Source organism: Python bivittatus, unplaced genomic scaffold (assembly GCF_059951505.1).
Source record: "Python bivittatus isolate LINGU-HERP-01145 unplaced genomic scaffold, Pbiv_v1 ctg000700_np1212, whole genome shotgun sequence".
Classification (NCBI taxonomy): domain Eukaryota; kingdom Metazoa; phylum Chordata; class Lepidosauria; order Squamata; family Pythonidae; genus Python; species Python bivittatus.
This window is the reverse complement of record NW_028277098.1, coordinates 81,549,755-81,562,099: the sequence shown is the minus strand read 5'-3', so window position 1 is coordinate 81,562,099 and position 12,345 is coordinate 81,549,755. Positions and strand designations below refer to the sequence as shown.

Sequence of the window (12,345 nt, the reverse complement as noted above, 5' to 3'; positions counted from 1 at the left end):
TTAAGGTATTTTATCTTTACAGAAGGCAGAGAACATTTGGGACAGGTCTTTCTTCCAAACCTGCACTATATATATTTTTATAGATATATGAGACCAGAAAGACAAAGAAGATAGTCTCCATTAAAGTTTTAAAAGCAATATTTTGAATTTTTTTTTTTCCAATTGGAGGCCTGTGAATGGGTGGGTGGGCAAAATATACCTTTAATTTTCTAAATCTCTTTTTCAGTCACCTCAGATTCTAGGACATCAGTCATGTATAATTGTGGTTAGCTTGTCTTTTGAAAAATACAACCACAAGGTAATAACCACTCCTCAACCTTATGAAAGAAAAACAATTGGGAAGTTAATTCAGAAAAGCCAGCTGTGGTTTTCTTATTAAGTGAAAGAAACCTTTGGAACAGCCATCCAAATCCTATGCTTATTGGGGTCCATAGACATAGTTACACCTCTGGAGGCCTACAAGGAACACAGGTCCAGTGTGGGTTGGTAGAGATGTTTTTTGACTTCCCATTCTAGGGATGAGAGAATTAATCAAGTCATCCAGCTGGCTTCTGTGCCTAACAGAGTACTAGAGTTTACACTCTTTTTACTGTTTATAACATCTTTGTTCTACTTCTGTTGTGACTCCTATGTCAAGGGAAATGCCCTTTGAACAGCTGATAGTATGGAAATCCCAGATACATTACCATCCTTTCCATCTCCCAATCCTTCATCTAGGAACTTGAAATCAACCCATGATTTTTTAAGATTGTCCCATTTGCAAATCATTCTAACAATGAAATGCATTGAGCATTGCTGTATCTTTATGTTTGTGAGTCAAGGACTCCTAGAGAACACCATGAGCAATCAGTACTCAATGTCTCTCACTCTTGACTGATAGTTGAGCACAAAGAACATCAATCCAGTGATTTTTGGTACTATAATAGCATGCCAATAACTTTTCAACTGGATGTTTTTCCCAATAGCTATGATCTTAGCAGTATGTTGCTGTGCTAGGAAAACCAGGGGATAAATAAATTTTAAATAACACACACAGTAAGAGACACTGGAAGCTCCAACAAGATGCTGAATCTCAGTGAGGATGGTGGTTAGAAATTACATTGTAGCTGCTTTCTGGTGGTTGCCAAGAATTGGGGTAAGGCAAAATGGCTCTCCAGTGGGAAAATACGCCACCCACAAGGCTGTTAGAACTACAGTAGGAACTTGACATAAATTGGAAACCCCACAATTCTAAGTGAGTTCAATTACACATTTTGTTTTCAATAAACTGGGTCAGAGTCAGAAGCAACTTGTTGTGAGACCAAGGAGGCCCATCCAGGTTGAAAAAATAAAACAGTCTGGTAGAATGACAATTATTGCACTTGGGTAGGAAAATTGGAACTCATATACCTCCTGGTATGTTATTCTGAAGACTGAATGCTGAACTGCTGTGCCACACTTGCTGAATTCATTTGAGAAGCATCTGTACCAAACAGATTAGATGAAGTTCCTCACCTCCAGTGGACCTGCATGTACGTGTAAAATTGGCAAGATAAAATCAATTTCACAGGAAATTATGCTGTTTAAAATAGTCCAGCTGGAGGTTATCTCTGGAGAGATCGCAAACAGAGCTTGAGCTCTGCACAAGCAACGTAAGTTTGTAGCAAGAAAAGCTAACTCTGTGATAGGAATATATCATGCTCCAACAGAAACACTATTAAGTCAGTCTTGCATTAACATACAAAATTCAGTACTGATTCCAGACCCTAACCCCATCAAGGGACATGTTTTATATATCAACACCATTGTTCCCAAATACCCCATTATGACATGTACTGATCTGACAATCTGAAACAGCAGTGGTGAAGAAAGAATAGAGCATTAGGCTTATCATATAGGTACCATTTCCTTGCTCCTGAAATGTGCCAGTAAAGTATCTTTCATATCTTCCTCATGAGAGTAAAATATGCATTTTAATTTTTCTTCAGCTTTATTTAATAAAACAGAACAGAGAAAAAAATATTTAAAAAGAAAAATGCAATAACAAGATAAATTATGGGTATAAAGGCTTCTCATGCAAATATAAATATAAATATATGGACTTTTTTTAACCTAAATTTCAATAAAAGAAATATTTTGACTAAAGTATTTCAAGGAAATATTTCATTGTAATTGTCCATGCATAATCATAGGGCACTGATTCAAAGATGGAAATAACATCAGGTCTTCAACCTGTTGAGTAATTGGAACCATAAATTTGTCTTTCCAATGTTGAAGAGCTAAGCTCTTGGCAATAATAAGGTCATGGAGAATCCATGGAGAATCATGGAGAAAATCTATCTATGTGGTTGTTAAGAGTTGAAAACGACTTGATGGCACATAATCAATCAAATCCATTCCATTGTCCAGCTGTCAATTTCCATGTAATAGATATGAAGTTCAAAAGAATGTGTGCATCCAAATATATATGCAAAACTTTGTTTCAAAGTCAAATTAATGCATTCTTTCCAGAGCATAATAACTTTAGGACATTGCAAAAACATTTTTAATGTTATTTTGATTGCATCTCCAACAACACAATGATTTACTTGTTTCCTTTTCTGCAGAAATACAATGGAGTCCATTAAGTTCAAAATATTTTTCTGTATAAGCCATAATCTAAACTCTAATGAGGTAAATTAAAACAAAAACAAAAATGGTTTCTTTAATCAATTCTGAGATTTGGATTGGCTCCACAGCATCAATTTAGCATGAGTAAAAAGGATCAAAATACATTTCCCCAAAAATAATATAAATTTTCAAATCAGTATCATAATAACAGCAGATATAGCAAATATATTATAATTTGAACTCAAAACAATTAGCTAAAGCTGTTTCATACAAATCTTCCAAAAGGGCTCAGAAAGAATTTGAAGTGAAGATATCAGAAATTTGATATTACTCAGAAGATGTGCATAGCAGTATAATTCAAGATTTAGAAAACTGAACCCCCCGTCTTTAAGTGACAACTGAATATTTTTCAAAAATATTTTTTTGGAATTGAAGAACCCCATAGAAACTTAATCAATTGGTATATTAAGTTTTTAAAAATATTTTCCAGGTTTTCATATGTATATATGCATACATAGCTCATACAGAGATATGTGAATACAAACCTTTGAAGTACTACCATTATCCTTGCTTTTGTATTTTGGCACCTGTCTACTGTCTCAAACTATTTGGGTATTCAGTGTACTTATGGGTAGGCTTCTAATCTTGGTTAATAGTGGTAAAGTTCTGGAAAGGACTTCATTGATATTGCACATAGGGTGCTTTCTTTCATGGAATTAAGGTACAGTATGTAACCCACAGTTGGGTCTCTGCTTAAACACTAAATGAACATGTGAAGGAAAATGATTACTGCAATGTTTTTATCAATACTAACAAATATTTTCAGAGGTTATTCCAACTTGGGGGCTAAGTAGGAGAACCCCCAAATAGCTTTGAGCAAGTATGCTATTGTGAATATAAGCATGGAACAGTTGCTTTTGGAGTATTCCCCCCCCCCCCCCAATCTTTCAGATGCATTTGGAGCTACAACTTGAGAATTCCTAGTCAGGAACAGTAACTGTACTGATTTGCTCTCCACCTACCGCCACTTACCACTGGAAATTTCCAGTAGAGTATTCATGAACACCCCAGTTTGCACTTGGCCTTCTCCAGGTTCTCTCTCTCTCTACCAAGTATCAGACTCAAATCCATACTCATTCAAGAATCAAACAGTCATAATTGTTCTGCCAAGCTGACCTCACAGGATGGTTGTGAAGATTAAAACAGGAACGGAAAGGGTTATGTACACAGATCTGTGGCTGGAAATATTACAATCAATAAATTCCATCATACATCTAGAACAATCTTTAAGAACTTCAGAGTTTGTCATTAGTCACAAAAATATGGTCTAATACCCTGCAAAAGTTAGAGCTAAAGGATCTTGTTCACAATGGAGTCCATTCTGTCTTCACACAGAGGGAACTGGTTATCTCCCCTCAGCCCCACCCTCACTCCCACCCTCTGAAGGTCTTTTCCAGCGATAAGGTTTCCTTTCTGAGTAGGATTCGCACTTTTCAAGGCCCTCTACTGGAAAAAAGTGAAAGCAATGCCAGCATTCTCAACTTTTCATAACTGTTCCTTGATAACTTACTTATCTGAAATATATGCAGACAGATAACAATACTTTGTATTATTCTTATAGTGAGAAAAATGGAGCATCATCCCACAGCTTCTGAGAGCTATCCACTGAACATCAGTTTCTACAGCTGTTTCTGGTATTTCTGGCCAGCCCAGTGGAATCCAATACTTACCTTGTTGCAACATGATTCTGGAATGCCTTCTAGATAAGCCCTCACATTTCCCAAGGCTCTCTGAACACTTCATTGCCTTTTGTTCAATAAATCAAAGTAAAAAATCAAAAAAGTGTAACAGGCTGTCAAAATTAAAACAACTGTAAAAAAATAGCTGTCCGGCTTGCTTGAATACATCCAGTGAAAATGAACTCCACCACCTTCCTTGATTATTGGTCCTTTAAATTTCACCCAGTTATTTTCAGTCCATTTCAATTTCTTATCAAGTTCTGAAATTTATTTCTGTCTTCTACGGTATTAGATATCCCACTCAGTTTTCTGTCAGCTGCAAATATCTTGAGCATTCCCTTTTCTCTTCATCCAAATGATCAATAAAAATGCTGATTCAGAACTGAACCTTGTGCCCCCCCCACATAGTACCTCATTCCAATTTGATAAGCATTCTTTGAGTATGATTCTGAACCAACTTTGTACCTGTTAATAATTACTTAGCTAGCTTTTAAATTAGAAAGTAGTGGATACTTTGTCAAATGCCTTGCTAAAACCAAGATTTTTAAGAGTAGGACCCACAATCTACTACAGATGTTACCAAACTGACATATGCTATATTCAGGTGGTTACTACCACAATGGAACACACTCTGTATGCTGACCAAAGCAAAAATTCAACTATTGCACCTTTGTCTAAATATCTTGTATATGTGAAATCATAAATCTGTATTTCATCTTGATTAGGAGCACTGTATATAAATCATTACATAAACTACATTTAGGTAACTGATGACCCTTAACCCTTTTTCAATCTCATGATTGCCTAGATCATGCCACCAAAACATCACAGTAAATCAGTGGACACAAGCAGTGCGATTTTCTTTTTTGCTAGCATGAAACAAGGTGTGTTAAGTGTTATAAAACAGACCTAGTACAGTGGTACCTCTAGTTACGAACTTAATCTGTTCCTTGACTCTGGTTGCAACTCGAGTTGGTCTCAAGTCGAGGTAAAGTTTCCCATAAGGTTCAATGTAAATACGGTTAGTCCGTTCCGCCCTCCGAATTTGGTCGCACCACGAGGCAAATTTCCCCATAAGGTACAATGTAAATACGGCTAATCCACCCTCCGAATTTGATCGCACCCCGAGGTAAATTTCCCCCATAAGGTTCAATGTAAATACGGCTAAACAGTTCTGAAACATATGCATTTTATTTTTAAACCTCAAAAACCTTCCAAATGCCACAAAAACCTTCCAAACGCCACAAAACACACCACAAGCCTCACCGAATGTCTCCTTGCTACCACGATCTCGCCCACAGGAAGCCGCGACTGTGTGGCAGCAGGGAAAATGGCCACGGATCTGGTTCGTAAGTAGAGGCGGAGTTCGCAAGTAGAGGTAAATTTTTGGGGCCGGAGCTGGTCGTATCTTGAAAAATTCATAAGGAGGGGTGTTCGTAACTAGAGGTACCACTGTATATTATCTAGACCTGTTTCAGTCTGATTTCAGTACTCATACAGCCTTGGTTCCCCTTGCTGATGATCTGGGGCAGAGCCAGATGGAGGTGATGCATCCATCCTAGAGCTCCTTGATCTCTCAGCAGCCTTCAACCACAGTATCCTTCTGAACTGGCTGTGGGGATCGGGGGCACCATTTTACAGTGGTTCTCATCCTTCCTTCATGGCCAGTTCCAGTCAGTGTTGGCAGGGGGAGGGGAGGAAGTCGTCCCCTAAGCCCCTCTTATGTGGGGTGCTGCAGAGTTTGCCCCTCTCTCTCTTCTTTAACATCTACATGAAGCTGCTGGGTGAGGTCATCTGCTGGTTTGGAGTTCAATATCTTCAATATACTAATGATGCTCAATTATACCTTGTAAGGTTGGGCAGGTCTGGATGGGAAGGAACCAACTCCAACTCAATCTTACCAATACTGAGTACCTGTGGAAATTAGGGCCCCCTGGATCTGAGGATTTTCCATCCATATTCTTGGATGGGGTAGCACTTCCCTACTCAATAGTAGTGCACAATCTGGGGGCCTCTTGGGCTCACAGCTCCTGCTCAAAGAGCAGGTGGCAGCTGTGGCCAAGGGAGCCTTTGCTCAGCTCCATCTGATGTGCAAATGGTATCCTTTTCTGAATTGGGAGGCCCTTCAGATGGTCACTCATGCCCTAGTCATTTTAAGGCTTGTCTACTGCAGTGCACTGCATGGGGCTGCTCTTGAAAACCATTAGGAAGCTTCAGCTGGTCCAGAATGCAGTGGCATGGGCAGTAATGCCTTGGTATGCTTATGTGAAAACCTGCTCTGCAAGCTGCACTGGTTGCCAGTCTGCTTCTGAGTGCGATTCAAAGTGCTGGTTATTACCTACAAAGCCCTGCATGGCACAGGGCCAGGTTACTTGAGGGACTGCCTATCTTCCTTGGTTTCAGCCTGGCTAGTATGTGCTGGCAGAGGTGGCACCCTCCAGGTCTCTTCAATTAAACAGTGTCATCTGTCTGGACACAGGAAGCATGTCTTCTCTGTCGCAGTACCTACCCTTTGGAATGAGATCACCTTGAAATCTGTATGGCCCCATCCTGTTGGCATTCTGTAAAGCCTTGAAGACCTGGTTGTTTTCCCAGACTTTGGGGTATGATGGAGGGAGCCCATTGTTGGGTGTATTTGTTATTTCTGTTTTTGTCTGCATATTGTGCCTGGATCCCATCTTGGTTTTGGTTTCATTATTTGTAATGGTATTTGGGAATGACCTTGGGAGATAGGAAGGAGAGCCGCAGACTGGACAACTGGCATGTAAAAGGTATCTCAGCCCACAGAAGGAGGGAGGGTGCGGGAAACGCTTCAGAAAGCACTCTCCCTTGTAAAAGAGAGTAAAAGGAAAGGAGGGGAGAAATACTTTCAGTCTTGCAAGATTCTGCTATTGCAACCTTATAATAAAGATAAAGCTAGTACTCCTGGTTGTGCTTTTTCTCTGATCTACCTCGCAGGGCTAACATTATTTGTGAACTTCTCAGTCATTTTGGAATTGGGTGGTATCTAAATTGAACTAACTGAATATCTAAAAAAAAAAAAAAGAGGAAGAAAAAAATTCAGCCTGCCTACTACTATACAGTAGTCCTTGTTTAGTGACCACACTTGCAACCGGCAACCTGGTTGGTAAGCAAAGTGGTCACTAAGTGAAACTGCAACTGCTTATGAACTTATTTCAGGTTTCCTTTGCTTTACAGACCTGCAAAAGTTGTAAATACAAAGACTGGTTGCAAAGTTACTTTTTCATCAGTGTCGTAAATGCAAATGGTTGCTAAATGAAGCAGTCGCTAAACAAGGACTACCTGTAACAGCACACACTTATGTATCCAGGTGGCTTTTAGCTGCTGAAAACAGTAAGAAGTGACTCTAAGCCACTAATAGGTTGCTCGCCAGTGATATAATATATGCAAGCTCAAAGCCATTAAATATATAGAAGAAAAGATTCTAGTACTCAAGGATATAGATATCTTCTTCACTGTTCAGCATCTAGTTTCTTTTCCTCATACTAATCCCACTTGTGCATTTCGGCAATTCAGTACTTTTTTAATGAAATTCTGACTCTTACAAGCAGGTTAAGAATGTGCTGTTTTTGTATGAACAGGACTTCTTTGCACAGAAATGTGACTTTGGAGAGGAATGGGGCAAGAACACACAGTATTATAGATCTCTTTGCTTTGCATACCTACCTTTGTAATTGTTTCCATTTAAGGATTTCTTTATCCTACTCAGTGCAGGAAAGCCATGTTAATCTATGGTGGCAAAAAAAATCAGAAGTAATCTGGTAGCAGACTCCTGATTTTTTTATTTACTCAGTAATATTGAAACTCCCACTTTAGTATCTGGTTTCTTTCTGTATGCAAATTCAGATGTACCGAATCATCATGGCTATTGGCTAGCAGGCAGAGTTGTTGCTTTTTAAAATTTATTACATAGAAAATTGAGAGTTCGCCAAGATTTTACAACTAAGTATGATTAGTTATATTGTTAGTTTTTTCACTTATTTACTGTAAACATCTCTAATTATCAGCATATTGAAGTATATTTTCTAGTTTGAATTATGGAAGGTACAAGATTTTTTTTAATCCTAGTATATATTACTTGATTTCCACTGATATATAAGATAAAAAACTGAAGACTACCCTGCTATAACCAATTCACTAGTGTGAATTCATGCAGTCTAATGCAACTTCCACATTTAATTTGGAAGCTAGAGCCACAGACATTTTTAATCAAATAAATATACTTTGTAAACTCCTCCAAAGACAGGAGGTTGATTCCAAACTTCTCAAAAAGACATAGATGGGATCATTTGAAGAATGCATAAGTTTCTTTTTGGTTTTTTTTCCCCTTGATTTTTAACTGGTAAACAGAACCCCCCCCCCCCGAAAACAACTGTAGCTGTGGATACAAACCTAAGTGAAAGGTTGTGAACATGGGGACTCTTGTCATTTATGTAGAATCCAATATGCCAAACACTGCATGAAGCCCAGCAAATTATATCTGATGTTAAAAGCCACATGGGAACTGGACTATTCCTCAACTAAATGAGCAAAACTGTCATTTTCAGTTTCTCATCTTCTTATATGAAACTCATTCCATCCCATTTCAGCATCAATTTCTGAACAGTTCACAAATTAGCACTAACATCTGTATGCACCTCTAACAGTGTTATGCTGTTTTTAGAGTGTATTTTGAAGATATTTTTAATTAATACACACTTTTTAAAACCTGAAAACTGTATCACCAAGTTCACAAAAATATAAATGGTGAAGGAAAACTACTTAGTTAAGTTAGAATTGGGAGGATTTATACAAAAAGGCAAGTTTAACCAATTTCTCCCCCATCCCTAACCTTGACCCGTATTTCTTTGGGCAATCCTTTCTGGAACACCCCTTCCCCACAAAGAATCCCTGATATCTCATTTTGCAGCTCTTGGTTTTCAGCCAACTACTGGCCTCTGGGCACAAGAACACACAGATGCTGGCATTGTGTTAAGTTGTAGGAATTTATTTTAAATAACCTACAGTTGATTAAAAGGGAATTCATGATAAAAATAGAAGATACTTGTCAAGGAAAGACTGCGGGAAACTTGTCTTTGCACCACACTAAGCTAACAATGCCTCTAAAACTAATGGATTATAGCAAAAAAGGGTTCACATTAAAATTTTGCTTTATTTTTTTAATTTTTGTACACAATTACAAAAGAAAAAAAATAAAAGCCCTAAATCTTGATTCTTTTTTTTTCTTTTTTTTTTTGGACCAAAGCTCACTTCCCTCAAAATTTTATTGACCTGTGAAAGTTCTCTTTACACAATAAAATCTTTCAAGTAAAAGAGAGCAGAAAGGTTTTTTTTAAAAAAAAGGGGGGGGGAGAAAAAAAATCTGCCATAGGAAAAACAAAACAAAACCCACAAATGTGGATATTTCTCATATATATATATCTATACATATATATATATATAATGTACTCAGAACAAAGTATGATGGGAATACATTTTGTCACAAATTTGTTTGTACTCATAATCTATTAACCCTCCCCAACCCTTTCCCTCCTATCTTCTGCAAATCTACATGATCTTTAAGATCAAGAAGAAAAAAAAAGTTTAAATATTTTAAAATAATTAAAAGTACTAAAAATTCACATTAACAAAAAAAGTAACACTCAAGTCAGGAAGGATCTTCCCATCATGCTTTGCTTTGAAGAGATGTTGCATTTTTATTCTAGGTTTCATTACCATGATGGTGGCAAGTAAAAATGAAAACAACAGGGTGTTTCCAGGATGACCATTGTGGCCAAAACCAGTGTGCTAAGGGCTTCAGTTGTGTTAAATTAATGAGGGGGTGGGGAGAAATTAAGGAGTCCATTTTCTATTAAAATATAGAAGTTATTGCAAAACCCTAACTGTAAAAACATACCAATATCTCATTGGATTCTGTATACAGTAGCTAATGATTTCCAAGCTCTTCAGTGTAATGGCAAATTTGTCTGGTAGAACATTAACAAATTCCTCCATTCACCTGTCCTTACTCCAGAGATAAAACACAACCATACAGCTAGAATTTAGGTCTCTGAAACAGATTTAAATAAGTTGTCCATAGGACAACTGTCTTGGCTCCTCTACAATATTTCCAGGCATATCTTTTCTCAAAGATGTTGGGTATTTTATCAGACACTCACTTTCCCCTCTGACACCCCCCACCCCCCAATATAAAGAACAAGTAAGGCTCACAGTTTATCAATCTCCCTAAAATCAGGTTTTCTTCCATAAAATCCAGCCCATTAAAATCACATTAAAACTCGTAGTCTTCATCTGCCATGTCAATTGCCCAGGCAAATTTCTCTCGCTGAGTTTTGTTATATATTTTCTCTATAGGTATTCCAAATTTCTTGCACCTTAAAATGGGGGGGGGGGAGAGAAATGGAGAAAAGTTAGAAGCAGTTTATGACACAAAACACAACTACTTTCAACAATTCAAAAACTCAAGGATTCTATCATTCACCCTCCAAACCTATAACATATACTTGGAGGAGGGACTTGACCATGTCTACCATCAATTCTTAAAACTTTGCCTGAAGCCTTAGGTTATACTGAGAGACTGTAAGATATTAGTTTATGGTGGCTAGAAGCAAAAGCTTCAGATTTTAGTGTCTGAAACTCTAATATTTAAGAAATACATGGGCAATGTATGACGTACTTGTTGTTGAGCCCTAACTCTCATTAGGCTTAACTACTGTGGACCACTATGAAGCTCTGTCTGATTACACCTGTAGAAGTATCTATCCCCGTTCCTAACCTAATATAATTATGATGTGAAGTTTTATATCCCTGTATGTAATCAATCTTGAACAGATTTATTACATACAGGGATATGTATGTATGCAAACATAGAACCGTTGCATTTATATGAATTATGTCTTGATCTTGAAGCCACTATAGTGATTCCACCTTGAAATAACCTGACTCAGCCAGTCTACAGCCCTGATGGAAAGTATTCTTCAGTTCTGAATCATGTGTCTTTTGCAGACACAGCACCAGCAGATATTGTTACCATTCAAGGTTAAAGCATCAAGTACTTTAACAAAAGGTTAAAGCATCAAAGTACTGTTCCCCTGGATTTTATCATGCATAATTAACCCAAACTCAGCCAAGGAACCAGGAAACTGAGGAAAAAGGCTATTCAGTTCTGAAAGCAAATGACCAAATTGCTTTATAAACCTATCCTAATGCTCACTATAGCATTTTCCATTGTTTCTTTTTTTGTATTTCATAAGGATCATCACATCAAGACTTCAATGTGACTGCAAGACCTGATACCTACATGGCCTGTGATTTCCTGGATCTTCAGAACATGCAAGTCATTACTTGTAAGTCATTCTTGGTACTGTTCCTTACTCTTGGGCAGAACCTGTATTTCTAGGCTTGTGCTTTTCTCCTTATGTTACATTACTGCCATACTGGTCAGACAGAGACTTCATAGTTACTACCAGAACTGTCTGCTCCAAGTAGAATTTGCCTAAGAAAGCATGTTGCATCACCTCTCCCCTGAATGTTGGGGGGGAGGGCACTCAGAAGATGGCTTTCCTTGTTCCAAAACAGCTTGCTCCCAAGGTCAAGACTGTAAAACCTGCTTATTTGCACAGACTTTGGAGTAGAAGGTACTATATAATGGGTGACAATAAGTTAAGAACAACTTAGTTATTTATAGGTAATTTATTTCTGTTTTTGCTGTTTTAAGGATGTAAACTGCCTAGAATCTTTGAAGAAGTGACAAATAGATGCATCAAACAATCTTCCAGTGGTATTTAGGCAACCATCATATTACTAAACTACCCAATAACAGTGGGAGCTTGGCTTTGGGCTGGATCACACAGGAGCTTCAATCCAGGTCTGTATGTACTGAACTCTGTGGAACTATAGGATGATTCACAGTATAGCTAAGTAGCAGGACCATTATGAGTTTCACCTCTTCTGTGACTAGATAAAAAACCAAGGGTATCATCCAGCTGTTATCTTT

General features: G+C 37.8%; 1 protein-coding gene across 1 annotated transcript in view; it reads right to left on the bottom strand.

Annotated features, from left to right (window-relative positions):
* Positions 1-2,337: 2,337 nt before the first annotated feature.
* The window catches only part of TOP1 (DNA topoisomerase I), an 89,919-nt gene continuing 79,911 nt past the window's right edge, over positions 2,338-12,345 (bottom strand). The window contains exon 21 of the mRNA XM_088153518.1: positions 2,338-10,723. Within this exon, the coding sequence (XP_088009644.1) occupies positions 10,621-10,723 (103 nt within the window). The 3' untranslated portion in view covers positions 2,338-10,620. The remainder of the gene's footprint in view (positions 10,724-12,345) is intronic.